Source organism: Pleurodeles waltl, chromosome 12, assembly GCF_031143425.1.
Source record: "Pleurodeles waltl isolate 20211129_DDA chromosome 12, aPleWal1.hap1.20221129, whole genome shotgun sequence".
Taxonomy (NCBI): Eukaryota; Metazoa; Chordata; class Amphibia; order Caudata; family Salamandridae; genus Pleurodeles; species Pleurodeles waltl.
Genome location: NC_090451.1, coordinates 529431237 through 529450719, shown reverse-complemented (window position 1 = coordinate 529450719; position 19483 = coordinate 529431237). Strand labels below are relative to the sequence as shown.

The 19483-nt window shown below is 44.8% G+C and overlaps 1 protein-coding gene across 1 annotated transcript in view; it reads right to left on the bottom strand.

Moving 5' to 3' along the window:
- Positions 1-19483, bottom strand: part of VAC14 (VAC14 component of PIKFYVE complex) — a 1245171-nt gene that overhangs the window by 640892 nt on the left and 584796 nt on the right. The window contains exon 13 of the mRNA XM_069217475.1: positions 11386-11451. Within this exon, the coding sequence (XP_069073576.1) occupies positions 11386-11451 (66 nt within the window). The remainder of the gene's footprint in view (positions 1-11385; positions 11452-19483) is intronic.

Here is a 19483-nt window from a genome sequence, read left to right as displayed (position 1 = left end):
CACAGGTGTCCATGAGAGGGACTGTGCAGGCTAATGCAGCAGTCGCAGCCCTAGCAGAATGAGTATGTAAACCCTCAAGGGGTTGTTTCTTGTCCAGGGGATAGCAGAACTTGTTGCAGGCACTATCCATTTTGAAAGGGTCCTTTCCTGCAAGGCCTGCCCTTTTCCAGTTCCTACGTACCCCACGAAGGGTTGATCGTCCACCTGGAACTCTTTTGTGCAGTCAAGGTAGAACGACAACGCTCTTTTCAGATCCAGACGATGGAGTCTCCCCTCCTCTTTGGAAGGGTGAGGCAGAAGAAAGGAAGTATGATGTTCCGGCACATATGGAAGGGAGTCTCAACCTTTTGGAAGGAAGGTGGCACATATCCGGAGGTCCAGCATGCCAATGTAGAAGGTGGTATAGGGAAGGTGTGCCGAGAGTGAATGCATTCCGCTGACCCTCCTGGCCAATGTTATGGCTACTATAAAAGCAGTTTTGATGGTCAAAACCTAAGAAAGGACACTTGTGCAGAGACTTAAAAGGGTGCACACATCAAAAAGGTGGAACAAGATTCAGATTCTAGTGGGGAATGATGAATGACCTGAGGAAAACGTGCTGCAAGCCTATAACAAACCTAGCCACAACAAGTGACTTAAATAAAGGTTTGCCCGGCAACCACAAAAATGCCAAAATGGCTGAGAGATAGCCTCTAACTGTGCACAAGTCACAGTCCTGCTGGGCTAACATTAGATGAAACAGAAGAGCCTTGGATAAAGGTGGAAAAAGGAGTTCGATGTTGTGGGAATCACAGTATGTCACAAACGTAGCTCAATGGCAGGTGTATACAGACATGGTGGAGAGACACCTGACTGCCAGAATAACATCACAGACTTTGGGAGGAAGGTCCAAAGCTGTCAACTGTTGCTGCTCAATCTCTACGCATGAAGGTGAAGGGCATGCAGGTTCGGAAGCAGAACCCTCCCCTGTTGCTGTGATAGAAGGATCCCTCGAAGAGGCAGCCTGACTGGAGGACCAGTGGTCATGCTCACAGCTTAGGATACCAGAATCTCCATGCCCAATCCGGAGCCACAAGAATAACTTGGGCCTGGTCATTCTTGATCTTCTTGAGAACTCTGGACAGAAGTGGTATTGGTGGAAAGGCATACAGGAGGTCGGAGCTCCACTCAAGATGAAAATCATCTCCAAGCGAGAGTTGTCTTGGAAGCTCCAGTGCACAAAACCGCTGACACTGCAAATTCCCTGCAGTGGTGAACAGATTTAACCAAGGCTCTCCCCATTGCTGAATGAGTCCTAGCACCACCTCTAGATGGAGCTGCCCTTTATGATCCACTAGGTATCTTTGTCTGAGTTTGTGTTCATCTGCTGGCATTCAGAGAGCCCGCCACATGTTGAACCACCAGGGAAATGCCCTGTTGTTCCAACCATGTCCAGAGATGCAGAACCTTTTGACAAATGGTCCACAACCCCACCCCAATCTGTTGGGGTACCACATGATGATTTTGTCTGTGAACACCTAAATCAGACTTCCTCTTAACAAAGGAAGAAAGCCTTTCAGTCCCAAAGTGAATCACCCAGCGCCGATGTGGAGTTCAGACTCTGATGGATACCAGAGTCCTCTGATTCTTACCTTTCCCAGATAGCCGTCCCATCCCAGAAGTGACACATCTGACACCACAGTCAGCTCTGGTTGGGGAAGGGAGAGGGGTCTTCCACTAACTCAATCACAGTTCGTCAACCACCAGTGCAGATCTTTTGCAGTTCCATAAGAGATATGGACCATGTTGCAGAGACTCTCCTGCTGCTACGCCTACTGGGACTTCAGGTTGCACTGCAGAACCTGCATATGCTAACAGGCATGGATAACAAGGAGGATGCAGGAGGCATTGAGGCCCAATTACCTCAGGGTCAGTCTCACAGAAATCCAGGATAGAGGCTGAAACATTAGTATCATAGCCTGAATATGCTAGACTCGCTGCTTTTGAAGACAGACCTGAAACTGCACTGTGTCTAGAAAAGGTCTGATGAAAGGGAGCGTCTGAGAGGGAGTCAGGTAGGCACATTAATAGTGAACCCCAGCGAGTGTAGAAGATTTGCCATAGCCTCTGATCTGCAGCCTGCGATTGCCCCACCCATGGCAATCTCACACTAGCAGCCGTAAAAGATGGGTTCAGGTCTGTAACCCAGCACCCAAACCACTGTCCCAGCAACCCACTCCATTAACCTTCCTATCGTCAATGCTCCTTTGTCAAACTCTCCAGTAGATGGTTTGGCAGAGGATGCCTAGATGCAAGCGTCGGCTGGGAGGTCATCCGTTGTGGGCTGCAAACAAGCTCCTCTAGCACCATTTAATGGAACTGGTTGGCTATAAGAAAAGGTGGTTCAAGAGTGCTGTAAACTGCCTCACTGAAGATTGTAAATTAACCTGGAGATCTGTTTATTGCAGCCATTCCAAAGTCCCCAGAAAAAAGTCAAAAACAACAAACAGCAGACAGACTTAATATACTAAACATTTGTAAACTCCATTCACATATTTCTTTTCCTCTAAGTCATGTATATCTTCACTTGCCCTTAGCAAACTGACTAGTATAACAGTCTTGTATAGATCTTCATCATAGTCCTTTGCCTCAATGGATAATGTCCTAATTGTGCCCCAAAGCCCCTCGATATCTGATGAAATCATCTTAAAAACACTCCTACCTCTTATTACCCTCACCAGGCACTATATGACATTCAAAATAGAGGTGTTTGCAAGCTATTAATTTATAGCATTTGAAATAGAGGTGTTTGCAAGCTATTATTCTTTGGTTTCAAAGCTTTAATGGCTCAGCCCTCAATTACTCTCCTCAACCCTGAGCCAATATATTCTGAATCGTGACTTAAGTTTAGCCATCCTTAATCTCTTTGTCAAGCCCAAACCACAATTTGCCGCATCCCAGTGTTGGTCTTTCTGATTACTGGGACCATTGTACCGGAAAACTTTTCCTGCTGAAATGCCACCCACTTCTTCTGCCTCCTTCAAAACTGCTCTTAAAACACCTTCTCTTATAAGAATTTCGATAAATAACTTCCGCGTAATCCTACCACAACACTTAATCTTGGGCTATAAACATGTACACATGAAATAAATCTGCTTTATTTTGTCTTGTCTTTGTTGAACATCCACAACCCATCAAACCGATAGTTACCTTTACGTGATAACAGTCTAAGCACTCGTATAATAGAAACCACTGCTATGTACAGCATTTTTCTTTTGTTAAAATGCTTGTGTTGCATAATAAATACATAAAAACAGGATATGCTAACAAGAATGTACTATGTTTAGAAAAACTAAGATTACACCACACCTGGCAATAAAATTAGACATTGCCAATCCACACAACAGGCAGAGCCTTGATATCACCAGATTAGAAATCAAGAACTGTAGAAATTTAAATATCCAGGGCACCAAACTACACATCAAGGCTATGTATTGTTGTATTAGTGGAATTTAAGTAGCATTCAGTCTCCCATTAGTGTGACCTCACAGCACTATCGTCTATCAAGAGGTGATGTCCAAATATTTACTAGGTTTCCATCACAAACCTGTGTGTGCGTGTTCTGGACGCTTCTTAGGTTGGGTTGCAATGTCTTATTCAGTAAACTCTGGGTGTATGATTTGGTATTGTGGAGCTGTAGTTGGAGAATTTCCATCAACTGCTTATGCATATCTTAACCTGACAGCATGCATAAAGCCAGGCTGTTCAAGATCTTGGCCTCCAACCTTTTCTTTAATGAGAGCTACTTGTGTTCAGAGCTACACATATTATTAGTACTTTAACAGTATCCACATCAGACAATATTACATTAGTTACCATCATATGCAAAGTTACTATCAGCCATCACCATAGTGCCTCAAGCATGGTTGCCAGCAGTAATGTAAAAAACGCTTTGCAAATATGGAATGCTTCTACATTGGTAATTAGAGCCATAGAAAAACTGCCTGTGGTACCAAGGTAATAACATTTGTAAAAAGTATCCTCAATGCTACATGATTTATCAGCTTTAAATATATTTTAGAAATTGACCCATTTTCCTTCAAATATCAGTTCATGAGTTGTGAAAATAAACACATTTTCATCTCAAATCCACATTCTCAATTTGGTATACATATATTAATTCAACCAAGCTAAAGCTTCTAATTTAGTAGGGTTGGCTGCACACAGGAGAGCTACTTACAGGTAGCTGGAGAGCTACCAATATCTCACAATGTACTTGTTGGAGAAGCCTGCTCTAAACATATTGTTAATTATTTGACATACTTAAGCTGCCTTAGACTTGCCTAGCTTTCTGTAAAATGTTTTCTTAGTATATGTGTTGTGTGGTCGTTTGTCTAATGTGTTTTGTGTTTATGAATCTGATCTCATCACTTTTTTAGCTCTGTTGTGCAGTGCATGATGTTGTGGGGTTTTCTTCATTCATGTGTTCTTTGCCTGTAGCGAGAGCTATTGGGAGCAATGCCAGAGTCCCCTAAATGGCATTCCTGACCTGTGTTGGATGCATGAGATATAGGGGGTCATTACGACATTGGCGGGCGGCGGAAGCAGTAACCGCCATGTGGCCGCCAATGCGGCTGCACTCCTGCGGCCCCCATTACGACATTTCCGCTGGGCCGGCGGGCGCAAACCAAGTTTGCGCCCGCCGGCCCAGCGGGGATGAGGCCGCAACATAGGAGCCGGCTCCTAATGGAGCCGGCGGTGTTGCGGCCGTGCGACGGGTGCAGTTGCACCCGTCACGCTTTTCACTGTCTGCTATGCAGACAGTGAAAAGCTGGCCGGGGCCCTGTTAGGGGGCCCCTACACTGCCCATGCCAGTGTCATGGGCAGTGCAGGGGCCCCCAGGGGCCCCAGGACGCCCCTTACCGCCAGCCTCTTCCTGGCGGTGCAAACCGCCAGAAACAGGCTGGCGGTAGGGGTGTCATAATCCCCAGGGCAGCGCTGCCCTGGCGGATTATCACCGCCGGGGCTAAAACGGCGGGAAACCGCCAGCCCCGGCGGTGTGAACGCGGCGCTACCGCCACGGTCGTAATAAGGGCCTCCGTACCGCCAGCCTGTTGGCGGAACGGACGCTACATTACCCCTGGGCGGTCTCCAACCGCCAGGGTCGTATTGACCCCCATAGTCTGTTTCAGATGTTTTGTTGGATATTTGTGCTGTGGTGCGGTATATCTTAGATGTAAAAGATCATGCGAGCCCTTTGGTAGCAGGCTATATGGCATATCTGAGCTGACCTGGATGTATGTTATATGTTCGGTCTAAAAATGCAAATTTTTATCAGGATTATGTGATCATTTGAGTACCACTCCAGAATACAATATGCTACAGCACTCAGCAGTTGCACTAGATGTCTATTATTATTATAATTTATTCTCCATAAAACGCTTTGGAGCCCTTTGGCCTAGTTGGCACGATATAACTGCAAACAAAATACATAAATCCTCCAACTACTGATCTACGGGTGAATACACATCGTAGCTAGTGTCATCAGGGGTATCATCAGTATCATGTCCCTCAGTAATCCCATCATCATCAAATTTGCCTTCAGAAGAATGGTCACCTTTAACCCCTGACCAAGGTGTTCAAGGGCTGTTAGAAAGGCATTCCACTGGTGCTCAGTGTTGGGTGTTGTGGGGTTGATTAGATTTACTGAATTGAAACTACATAGGTGGACCGCCTGAATTAGCTAGGGCATCTAGAATCTTCTCTACAAACTTCCCTTCTTTTCTTGAGTTGGTGCTAAGTAATATGTTGGCACTTGGTGCAAGGAGAACATGAATAAACAGGCCTAAGTGGGCAAGGGTAGTCCTGGTCATAAAAACGGGTTGACAATGAATGTTAGCTTCTTCTACTGCATAAAATGTTTCCTCACTAGGCATGAAATGGATAATTAGTTGTCATGGATCTGGTACCCCATAGTTAGAATATTCTGCTTTGAGCTCCTCTGCTTCCTCTTTTTTGCAGAATCTGCAAACAAAGCAGGATTGGTACCTTTACAGGCTGCACACTTGCATTACTAACAAAATGACTAATGGTATATATGCTCAAATAAATCAGACAAAACTATGGTAGTTGTTGACAACATATTCGTAAAAGAGACGTATGCAAGTGGTTCGACAGCTGAAGCATTTCAGAGTCATTGGTGAGGTGATCACTGACCAGATTCTTGCAAACATTACCAAGGCTATCATCAATGAGGTATTCTTATCAATGCAGGTATCATGAATAAGGTAAAACCTTCAGTAGTAACGAGGTCTTTTATCAAAGCATCGTAAGTGAGGGAGAATAAGTTGACGACAGTTAGCAGAATGCTTACTGGAAATTAGGCTGTCAATGAAATACAATTAACTGCCCGCCATGAACTTCATGGTAACAACAAGCATTCGCCTATATCAAAGTTATTGGCTTTGCTAATGTGTTTTAGACATGCGGTCCACCACCATGACTGCTGTTCAGCATGGCTAACAATTTGTGACGTATACAAGAAGAGCGTGGCATGGAGTGTCAGAGTGGCGTGGCGTACAGTGTCCTAGAGTGGCATAGCGTAGAGTAGAGTGGCACAGAATGTTATAGTGTGTTGTGGAGAGAGAAGAGTGTCGTAGAGTATAAGGACATAGAGTGGAGTAGGATGTTGTAAAGTGGAGTGGGACAGAGTATAATGGAGTGGCGTACAACATAGTGGGGTGGCATAGATTGGAGTAAGGTTACGTGGAGTGGCATAGAGGGAGTTGCGTATAATGGAGTAAAGTGTTGCAGAGTAGGCTGTCGTAAAGCGGAGTGGCATAGAGTAGAGAGGTGTAGTAGAGTGGAATGGCATAGAGTGGAGTAAAGTTGTCGGGGGAGTGGCATAACGGAGTAGAGTGGAGCAGTGTGTCAAAGAATAGAGTGGAGTAAAATGGCATGGAGTGGCACAGCGGGAGTTGCATTGCTTGTCACAGAGTGGAGTAGAGTGTTGTAGAGTGGCGTAACGTGTTGGGGAGTGCATTAGAGTGTCAGAGTGCAGTACAGTGTCAGAGTGGAGTAGAGTTTAATGGTATAGAGTGTCAGAGTGGAGTATTGTGAAATGTAATGTCATACAGTGGAGTGTCAGAGCGGAGTAGAGAGGCCAAGAGCGAAGTGGCATAGAGTATAGTGGTGCAGAGTAGACTGGCATAGAGTGCATTGGTTTTCAGTAAAGTGGGTGGTGTAGAGTGCGCTGGCGTAGAGTTTAGTGTTTAGAGTAGAGTGCAGTGGTTTAAAGTAGAATGCAGTGCTGTATACAGTGGGGAACAGTAGCGTGGCGTCGAGAGCAGTGGCACAGCATAGATTGCAGTGGTGTATAGTGCAGTGTCAGAGAGTGCAGTGTTGCAGAGCAGAGTGTGCAATAGTATAATTTTGCATAGTATAGTGGTGTAGAGTAGAGTGGTGCAGAGTTGAATAGAGTGGCGCAGACTGCAGTGGCGTAGGGTGTACTAGTTTGGAGTAAAGTGGTGCAGAGTGCATTGGCATGGTGTGTAGTGTGCAGTGGTTAGAGTAGAGTGGTATGAACTGCAGAGGCAGTGAGGAGTGCAGTGGCGTGGAGTGGCGTAGAATGGGGTAGGGTGCAGGGCACAGAGTACAGTGGCAAAGAGTAGAGTGATGTGGCGTGGAATGGAATGGTGCAGAGTAGAGTGCAGTACTGTGGAATTGCATTAAGTGGCGTATGTATGGTGTGATAGTACACTGCCATTACAGAAACACATCTTCAATTGAAATGACCATTACATTTACACAGACATACAGTTTTACTGATAAAACCATACAGCGCACAAACAATGTGAGGAAATGTCCTCACCTAGTGTACTGTATTGATTTGTTTTGGTCGTATTAAGATATTTGTTTCGTCCACACTTCAGATTTATCAAAAAAGGTGCTTTCCTAATTCTGCTATATTATGAAATATCTGCACAATTCATTTAAAGACATTTAATTTTGGTTATGTGCTAGAAAACATAACATCCTATAGCCTGCCTCCAGCACACCTCCAGTAAACAGCATGATTGTTGCATAAATCCTCTCGCGTTGGTCAGATGAAGACAATTAACACCAAGTTCCCCTGGAAGACAGAGCCTAACATTTGACCTCTGCCCTTGAATGCACAAGAAAATGTGACAGGATAAGAACAAGATTTCAAGTCCTGTTTACAGAAATCGAATATTTGCAAGGATACAGTTAACAAGGAGTGCTCTAGAGGAGCTACGAATTCAAGCTGGAGATCCTAAAACAAAACCAGCAAATAGAAACCAAGCACTTGAGAGTTACAAACCACAAGGCCAATGGTAAGAAGTGGGCGGAATACATTTCCAGGGAAGCTTTCCCAATGTCCCCAAGATGTCTTTAGCAAACCAGACAGATGTGCTGTCTGGTAGACTTGGATCTAAAAACTGACTTTTAATGGAAAGGTCACTGACAAGGATACAAATAAGTTGGAAAGGGTGTTCTGGGGGGCTTATTCCACTCACTGGTAACAATGTATTGTTTTTAGAAAGGGTAACCACAAAGGGAGTGCAGGTCCATTCTATAACAATCACCCTTTTATCACTAGTAGCATAACTGGCACAGTTATCATCTTTTGGGTATTTTCTGAAGCCGAAGGGGGCTCACTCCTGACTAGGCCTTCTTGAGAGAAATATCCTCTTTCAGTGCACAACCTACTCTGTCTCTCCATGTCTTTCCCTTAAACAACTCAGATACTTGAGAATCCTGTGTCAGGCATAACAAAGATTTCAAAGTTACAAGTTGTTTGAAATGAATCTTTCCCTGGCCTAGCTGCCCAGAGAAAAGTTCAAGAGCGCAGAAAACTGCAATTGGGTGAGGCAACAGCCCAGGAAGAAAGGCAATGAAACAAAGTCATTGGCATAGCCAGTAGTTCTCGTCTATTCAAGAGCTATTGGCTTTCCGGATGCATGTTACCCATTTGGTACAACAGCATGGCTGCTGTTCAGCAAGTCAAAAAATTAGTGGTGTAGAGGAGAGTGGTGTGGAGTGTTGTGGAGTGGAATGGTGAAGAGTGGAGTAGTGTTGTAAAGTGGAGTGACTGAGAGAGTTGTGATTTGGAGTGGCATAGTGTGGAGGCGTGTTGAGTGGCATACACTGGAGTGGCACATAGTAGAGTGGACTGATGTAGAGTGCACTGGCACAGCGTGTTGCAGAATGCAGTGGCATTGAATTCAGCGGCATACAATGCAGCATTGTAGAATGCAGTGGTGTAAATTAGAGTGATGCATAAAGCAGTGTAGTATAATGCCGTAGAGTGCAGTGCATTGAGCAGAGCAGCATAGAGTGGAGCAATATAGGGTTCAGTGGCGGAGAGTGCAGTATTTCAGAGTAGTGTCAGAGTGCAGTGGTATAGAGTGGAGTAGAGTGACAGAGTAGTGGCATAGAGTACAGTGATGCAGAGTAGAGTGCAGTGGCGTAGATATCAGTGACAGTGCAGTTGTGTAGAGCGCATTGACGTAGAGTGCAGTGGTTAACAGTAGACTGTCGTAGTGTAGTGGCATAGCATGGAGTGGCGCAGAGTGGAGTACAGTAGATTGATTTAGAGTAGAGTAAAGTGACAGAGTGGAGTGGTGCAGGGTAGAGTGCAGTTACAAAGAGTGGCATAGAGTGAAATGGCGTAGAATAAAGTAGTGTAGAGTGCAGTGGTGTAGAGTGGAGTAGAGTGACAGAGCAGTGGTGCAGAGTACAGTGATGCAGAGTAGAGTGCAGTGGCGTAGATATCAGTGACAGTACAGTTGTGTGGAGCACATTGACATAGAGTGCAGTGGTTAACAGTAGACTGTCGTAGAGTAGTGGCATAGCATGGAGTGGCGCAGAGTGGAGTACAGTAGATTGATTTAGAGTGGAGTAAAGTGACAGAGTGGAGTGGTGCAGGGTAGAGTGCAGTTACAAAGAGTGGCATAGAGTGAAATGGCGTAGAGTAAAGTAGTGTAGAGTGCAGTGGTGCAGATTAGAGTGACGTAGACTGGTTTGGCGTAGAGTGCAGAGGCATAGAGTTGAGTGTTACAGAGTTAAGTGCATTGACATAGAGTGTACTGACATAGAGTACAGTAGAATAAAGTGCAGTGTTGCACAGTGGCGTAGAGTGGAGTTGTGCAGAGGTAGATTTGTGTGGCCTAGACTGAAGTGGTGTAGAGTGCACTGGCGCAGAGTAGACTTGTACAGGGTAGAGTAGAGAGGCATAGTGTGAAGTGGCGTATAGAGTGCAGTGGTGTGGAGTAGTGTAAAGTTGAGTGGTGCAGAGTAGAGTGGAGTGGCATAGAATGGAGCATTCATGGTATGGTACCACACTGCCATTACAGACAAAACATTTTCAATTGAAATGACCATTACACTTGCACAGACCTACAGTTTTACTAATAGAACTATACAGTGAACAGATGAAAATGTGTGGAAATTGCATCACCTAGTGTAATGATTTATTTGATGATAATAAAGTATTTGTTTCCAATAAACTTCAGAAATAACAAAAATGTGCTTCAATTCTTTTCCTGATATATTCTGAAAAACACAGTTCATTTAAATGTTGTTGCTTGCTAGAAAAGAGACTTTCCTACCTCCAGTATCCAGCAAGATTGCCACATAAATCCTCTCATTGTGAAGTCAGAGAAAGAAAACTAAACAAGTGCCCTCAGAAGACAGCGCCTGGCATTTGACCTCAGTGCCTGAATGCACAGCAAATGTGAAGAGATAAGAACAGGATTTACAAGCCTGCTTACAGAAAGGGAGCACTCTAAAGGATACTGTAAATACATTTGGGCAAGGGAAGGTACGAACTCAAGCTGGAAAGCCTAAAACAAATAAAGTCAGCAAGTGGAAAGCAAGAAAATGCAGCCTAAAAAAGTTACTTTTCTGTTTTCTAGCGGAGTAAATAACAAGATGTCGCCTTTTTTAGTCAAATACTAGTAAATGCTAAATAGAGCAGAGCTGAGGTACCATGCTTTTCAGGGGAATGAATAGCTAGGTCTCTATTCCATAAAGTCTGCTGTGGAGACTAAACAACAAGGTGGATGGGCTATGAACCCTATTAAGTTAAATGTGGAGGGAAATTTAAAACCTGAGAATTTATAAAAGATTTTGTGGGACAGAAATTTTACAAAGAGATTTAAGATGTCAAGCAGTATTGTTTCATTATAGTGTGTACCTCGGTGCAAATTCAGTCTCTTTACCTTCCTCAAGCCCCCTATGCAAAAACAACACAAAACACACAACTTCAGTTAGATTCAAGTCAAAGCAACATGCATTGAGACCACTAGAATGCCAACAGCTGCCTCAAACATTCATGTTTTAATCAGCTAGTTACACTTTTCTGTCACTGCCTGAAACACTCACCTCATCCGACTCATCTGACAGGGTCCTCAATAAAATGGGGAAGAGGCTGTCTGTGTGCCGAAACATCTGAAAGCATAAGAATAAGTTGAACAGTCAATCTTTAGCTTGAGCAAACTGATTCTAAGGAGAGATAAAACAAGGGCTGCAACTGCAGAGGAGGCAGGCATCCAGACAATGTTGACTTACCTCCCCAAATGCAATGGTAAACAGGGTTGAGATTGCTTTCAAACCAAACGCTTAGTTCAGGGTAGCAATTCCTTGTCCTCTGAAAGAGACCCGAGTGAAAGTGCAAGCTAAACTACAGTGCTCCTTACTTTTTTATGGTCAGTGAAACTACTTCTGCATGGTCATCTACAAAAAATAGTATGCTGCAGGGTAATCATAATGCTGCATAAACCACTGTAATATATGCTTTAGCAAAATGCATCATTTATTTGTCAAATCTCCCTTAGGCCTTGCTTGACAGCCCAGCTGTCGCCAGACCTTAAGAGATCAAAATAAAACAGCATTCAATGGTGAGAAGTTATGTTCTTCTGCCATGACTGCTGGTATTGCACTCGTACTAGCTTAAGAGGGGTGTTCCATCTCCTAACCTGCCCACGGTACACAAACATAATGATACGGCAGCTTGCATTGCAATACTATTGGCTGCAGAGGGGTTTCACCTCACCAAACATTGCCCCCACATTCAAATGTGATGACATGGCCATGTTAGATATTTTGTTTTTAATTATTATTTGTTTTTGTGGTTTTTATCATATCTTCTGATGATATGCCATGTTGGCTGTGCATGCTCAGTTATTGCTGGCTCACGGGGTGGGTCTAACCTGCATGGTGGTCATTAAAGACAGCAGCACACCAGGTGCCCTCCGATAAGGCCTGCATTTTCTGCCTGCTTCCACCCAGACCTGAACAGGGAGCCTAGACCTACGGCTCCATGAAACAGAGCGTGTGATGCTTACCTCTCCGGCATGGGCTATCCCAGCAGCCACATCTACAGTGGCACTCGTGCCTGCAGCCCTGCTACGGGGAGGCGGACTTCAAAAAGCAGCCTGGGAACCCACTCCTGCTCCAGGCCTTGTCGAGGCGCGAGTACCCGGCACAAGCCTTAGCTCAGGACCTATTCCTGTAGAGAAAGCAACACCAGGCAGGTCTGGGGTACGACAGAAGGTGCTCTTCAAGCTCTGAAGCATTCTATCAAGGGGAGTGTACCCTGCACTGCAGCTACTCCCCCATTGGCTCTTACAGCAGCTGCTCACCCCACGCCTCAGTCAAAGAACAAGTGTAGCGAATGAGCTGCCCCCTTTCAGCAGAAGAGTGGTAAGGGGATGGTATGTATTTCATTGAGATGGCACTACGTTTGCAGACATGCAGTTTTACTCATAAAACTCTGTAGGACACAAACAACAGATAAGGTGTAGGGCTTCACTGAATATTTATCATTTACACAACACCAAAATCGTTGGTTCATCACACTTCAGAGCTACATAAAATGTGCTTTCTTTGTGCTATCCTAGCTGCTGATAAATGTTCAAATATTTGTAGAGTAGATCTACTGGTATTTAAATCGTGTTGTGTGTTAGGAAAAACATAAGACATTCTAGAGCCTTTCCTTTCTCACTCCTTGTCCCCCAGCAATGATTGTCACTGAGGTCACTCATGGTTATTCTGGGGTGCAGCACCCTGCACCCATTACTTTCAGCGCCTCTGACTGTGGAGCACATATAGAAAGTGGGGGAAGTATTAAAGCATTTTTGTTCTGGACGTTTACACATCAGTACAAAATCTATATCACACATACACCCTAACATTATGGTGCAAGGCAGCTGAGGTGCCCTAGTGCAGGGAGAGAGGAGAACAGCAGCATCCCTTAGCAGATTTGGAGCTATTCTACTTTCTCCTTCATGTAGCACAGCACTGCAACTTTGGTTACCGAGCAGCACTGTGTCAAAATGTAGCAATGCTGTCCTTTAGTGTTTAACATAAAACAAATGCTTTAAAATATATATATTTGTTGTAATATACAATCAGACCGAACCTAGTTCAAACATTTTCTTCATAGGCTTCCATTAGAAAGGCATACTCCAGGACTCAGCTGAAACACCCATGCATTACCTCTCAAAAATAATAATATTTGTCCACATGAAGCCTCAAATGACTAAATCAATTAAAGACATCTAAGCAGCGTTTGGAACTGCTGATTAACCAAGTGCACACATTTACATTTTTTTCAGGTAGCAGACACTCTGATGAGAAGGCTTGTTTCTTCTTGGTCTGTCAGCCTCTCCCGTGGTTTTACAGGAGAACCCCTCCCCTTCCTTTACATCAGACAACATAACAATGATGACGCTTCCCCCTGCATCATCCTGCTGTTAAAGTTGTGGTGTCCTGTTATCGCCAAACAAGGATCTTGAAGAGAAACCTTTTTATCCTTTGTCAAGTGAAGGCTTGAGTTGTTAATTGTACCACCATTTCTAGATTGAACTATGCCACTGCTTGTAACATTTGCCTTCTGAGTTCTCAATCGACAAGCTTCAAGGAGATCAGAATTCAGCAGCATAACTTCAAACAAAGTTTCTTCTCTTTTGTTGTTCATCGTTTTGGAATGCACACCACAATTCAATGTTTAGGAAACCTGTGAAAAGTAATCTATTTTATTGACTGTCTTCATATCTTTTCTGATGCTGTTAGTCCAGTGCCAAGATGCCTGATGGAATTTGGTTTCCTTGTTAGTAACAACTCAACTCACATCATGCATTAAGATGTTTTCAATGTATTTAGTGGGTGCCCTCAAGCATTAAATGCAGGGCTGGTGGCAATTTTAGAAGACACTGAGTAGAAAGGAAGGAATGTGGATTGCTCTTTGATGATGGAGCATTGTCACCTGAGGGACAGCTCAGGTGTTTGGTACCTAACCTACAGGTAGACTGAGATATAGCTAAGTTATGTGAAGGCTGAACACAGATAACCAGAGTCATACTCGGTCCACTTAAAGCAAGCGCCTCTATGATCAGTTTCTCGGAGTGCATTGCAAGACAGATGTATAATTTGCTTTAAAGTATGGCTTGTTTGGTTTTTCTCCAGGATGGAGACTATGCAGAGGAAGCAGACTAGCCCTCTCTTTGGATAAGGATTGCACTGTTGTGCAGTTTGGCAGCAAAATGCTTCAAAAGCCTTATTCTGCTGTCAACCTAAGCCTGGGACTGTTAAAGCACCTTAAGTCTGATATTGTGTATTATAGAATGTCAATGCAAAAGCATTGCACGATGAAAACACTGCCGTGTACTCTGCGTGTTCCAGTGTGACAATACAAACTGGTAACCATGTTTTCTGCCTGGTGTCTCTCTTGTGCCTCACTCAAGGGTATCCCGTTTGCCACTCAGACCAGGCTATTGCCAGGAAATACATTAGGAACAGACATTATAGAAAATATGGCCATTCTTCTAAAAGGAGTTTCAGAGGAATACTTAACAAATGTTGCAATTTATACAGCACATTGCCAGGGGAGGATTTAATGATAACATTAATATTTTAGTGGTTTTGATATGTGCTGAGGCCTTCAGAACAGAATTGAAAGCATGTTTTTTGTTATTACAGCATATGCTATTACGAGGCATGGTTTTGTTTCTGCTGGAGTAAGCTCTTTGCAGGACATCACTGATCAGTCACACAAGTCTAATACTTGTATTCTTTGTATGCCAGAACTCCATTTGTTGCAAAGTTATTTCAAGACAACCAGATCTTTGACATTTTAGTTCTGATGGCTTCCTGCATGGATGTAGCTCAGACATCTCATATGAGAAATGTTACAAGTGAAATGCTATTTTACAGTGCTATTTAGGATACCACAGATTCCTGGCAGAGTGACTACCATGTGATAACATTGCCAACTGATCCACACTCACTTATTCAATCACAGGAGAGATGAAAACTGCATTAGGAATCAAGCCATGACCTGTCATCCACACATCCCAAAATCGTGTGTAAACCCACTAAGCTCAACTTTCTGAAACATGTACAAGAGTGTGGCCTCAATCAAGCATTCGTTGCAGCATCCCGATGAACAAACTGAAAACATCACTTTGTCAGAAGGCAGGAAGTAGCGCCTTTCTGAACAGGGAATTAATATATTCGGTGTGTTCAATGTCTTTTGACAAAAGAACGTTTTGGGTTATCGACTAAAGTGGTTGCCTTGAAACAACTTTGTGAAAATCTGTACTAAAGCACTTTCTATTGAAATCTGTAGAAGCTGCTTTTTAGTTGCCAAATCACTCACTCGCCTTTTGAAAGATATGTCAGTATCCTATTAAACATTGTTAAATTCACTGAGCCATGTTTGTTGAACTCATATCATGTTTGACCAATGTGTTTAAAATGCACCATTTCTTGTACTGGCTCTAGGGACAGCTCTGTCCCATTGTCTGAAGTGTTAGCTCTGCCTCCGTCGACCTGTTAGCCCCACTGAAGTTTGGGTCTAGATGAACCCCTGCCTGTCACTGCCCTTGTACTGCTCGCTCCAGCCGAGACAGATTCTTAGCCTTTCTTGCATGATTAGGAGGTACCATTGCTCTCCAGGCCTCCGCACAGTAGTAGCCCCATGCCTGGTGCAGCCAAGCATCCTAAGAAATGGACAATGCTGAGGAAGAGCTACTACCTTAAGGTGAGCAACTTGCCACTCGTTACATGGTGCACCTAACCGACTACAGTTCATGCCTGACTGGGTGAGTGCAGGATGTGTATGTGTGAGTGCAGGCTGTTCCTGAAGAAGTGCAGAGGGAGCGGTATGTCTGTATGAGTGTACAGTGAACACCACTGTGACAGTGGGAATGCATCATACACCTGAATGAGAGCAAGGTATGCCTGAGTGAGTGCAGGGGCAGGGTGGATCTGTGTTAGAGTCCTTGGAGCAGTCTGCCTGGTGACAGTGATGTTGTCACTCAGGTTTGCACTTTCGATGTCAGTTAAAAGGCATACTCTTGTCAAGGCTGCAGAACAGGCATACTAGGAAAGAGCTGGAATCTTTATAGTAAAAGAGTTTCCCATCATAACATTATTCTTGTTCATGATAACATCTTTTTTGCTTGTATTATTTTTGTACATTTCTCCTGTTTCATTGTTCTAGCATTTCAATATTATGATGGTTATATGATGGGGTGCTCTTAACATTTTTTTTTTTTTTTTTTAACGTTCCGTATCAGCTGTCGTTACACACACATTCTGTGTGGGAATGGGAGACTGTGAAAGCTCCACTACATAAAACCATCTACCCGGAAGCCAGGGGCGGCTCCTCCGCTAGGGAGGAGGAGCGTCGCCCTCCCCTGCCAGCAGCAGCAAACCCTTTGATACAAAACAATAATAAACTATGTATATTATCGTTTCGAATTAAATGTGGTGGGGCCACAGACTGGTATGAGCACTGAGGGGAGTGCACTGTGCACTCCCCTGAGAGCGCATGTCCGTTTGGCCAGCCGTATCGGGCCGGCCAAACACACATGTGCAGTATGCTCCCATGGTGCTCTAAGAGCATCAGGATTGGCCGCAGGGCAGGCTGGGAGCCTGTGCCTGCAGTGGACTCGAGGACGGAGGAGCAAAGCAGCGCGGCGCAGAATTAAGGTGTTTTTTTTTATTTATTTCGTATTATTTTATTTCTCCCCCTGCCACGCACTGCGCCGCCCCGCCCCTTTTTCCTCTCCCAAACTGCCTGTGCCGACAGCCTATTTTTGTGGAGCCACCAAAAGCTTTGGTACTCAGCCTAAGCAACTGTGAGACATCATTATTACTTTCCATTTATTTGTGACACTTGCCTTCAGGGAGACTTTGGTGGCCAACTGTTTCCATCCAGTGGTCCTTTCAGTTTCTCCACACACAGAGTAGGAAGGACTAGAGATTACTATCTGTTGTGTTCTGGATTGCAGATAGCTCTGCAAGGCCCAGAACTCTCCGTGCAGGCCGCGTGCGGATATTGTAAAAGAGACATGCACACTGGTTGCAGCTGGGCATGGGACTGCCTACGTGCATCCACCGCCCCTCCATTTATTTAAACCCTAGGTCAGATGACTGTGGGGCCAACTAAACATGTCCTGAAGGCCTGGGGTGCGGTACAGAACAACTCTTGACTACTTGCTACATTTCTCCTTAATTATAACCAACATATAGAACAAACAAAAAGAAAACAAGTGACAAAACCAAAATACTCAAGGTCAAACGAAAACATCCCCTGTGGTACTGCTCACACTACAAACACTGCTCAAATGGGCTAAAGGATACTGGAAGTTTGTTGTCAGGATCATTGTGGAAAAACTGTCCACACCTCCTCTAGTCCATCACGTAGTCCTGAAATTGTTTGGACGGAGTTGGATTCAATCTTAGATTTTATCTTGCGGGACACAAACACCTATCTTGTTTGGGGTGGAGTCTTCAGTGTCCTCTCCCTCCAGTGGGGCTGACAACACTTTTTTTCGAGGATCAATTGGGGATGTTGCTGTGGTGGTAGCCTTTCGGGACAAAGTAGGGGTGGAACAGCACCTCCAACTCGTCTGTGTTCTCCAATGCATGCTCATCTATTGGATCAGGTGGATCACTGGGACCTCCTTTGAACTGTTTGATATATGAAGCATTTCAAGTATCGGTTTCTCAGCATCCAGAGGCCCAAATCATGGTCCCTTGAATTCTAGTGATCTTCCACAGGTGGCGCTCAAATGGAAACCGGAATTTACTCCCCGGATGTCTATATATTTGACAAGGACAGAGGGTCTTGAGGCCTTATCTCGTCTGCGTTGGGATTCCTGGCAGATCAGTTCCTCTCAGCAAGTATGAGCTTTACTGGGTGGCACTGGGGCTTGCTCCCACGTGAAATGATGCAGGATGATGTTCTCAACTCTTTGCCCAAAACGCAAGAAGCTGGGTGCTACCCAAGTGGTGGTGTGTGAAGTCAGGCAGTAGTCCTTCAAGAACGTGTATATTGCCTTTTCTCTGCACTGTTGTTCCACCTGTGCTATGCGACTGGCTTTCGGAATGATTCTCATGAACCTTTCGACCTCACAGTTGGCTGGAGGCCAACATGGGGTAATCTGACAGTGCTTGGTTCCTCTGGACACCAGGTAGTTGGCGAGGCCTTGGCCATTGAAAGGTGGTCTGTTATCTGTGTGGAGTTGCCGTATGAGGCAGTTGGTGGCTGTGATTTCCATCACAATTGTCTCTTCTGCAGAACTGGTCTTCACGATCTCCACCTCCTCGTATTTTGAAAAGTTACTGATAACTGCTAACAAGTACCTGCCATCTGGAAGCCTTATAAAATCTGCACAAGCGGTGCTCTGGAATTTCAGGTAGCTGTTCTGTGATGACAGGGGGTGAGAGGTCGTTTCGCCCAGTGGCCTGGCAGAGGTCACATTACTGGAATGTTCCTTCGACTTCCTGATCCAGGCTGGGGAACCACACTTTGCCCCTTAACCTATTTTTTGCCTTGACAACTCCTTGATGGGACCCATGGGACAGGTCAAACCATTTGGTGAGTCAGACTGGCTGGCACAAGGAGCTAGGGGTCCCCTGAGTAGGCACCTGTCTACCAAGATAGTGAGCTTCTCTCTCACGTGGTGCAGTCACCTTACGGTGCTCTGGGCTTCCGCCATCTTTTGAGGGAAGGCCATCATAATGGCATCCCACCTCCTTGACCAGGTTGCCGCCAAGGCCTGCTGGAGACAATCGTCTACGTGGGTGGCTTCCACGATGTTGAGGAAAGATATGGGAATAGGGTGTGACTGTTCCACGATCATTCTCATGTAATCTTTTGCAACTTCTGCCTCTTGCTGTTCCTGAGGCATGGCAGGGCAGGTGAATCTTGAAAGGCAGTCTGCCAAGTTGTTGACTCCAGGTCTCTAGTCCACTCAGGAGTGGTATTCCTCTAACTGAAGTATCCACTTCTCGATCCTCAGCAGGGGTTTTGTGCCAACCCCTTAAACAATGGAATCAAAGGCTTCGGACAGGTACTGACCACGAACGGGTGTCCATATAGGTAGATGTGGAAATGTCTACCCAATGATTTGCAATAGCTTCCTTTTTGATATGCGAGCACCACTGCTCGGTGGGGGCTAGGGCACGG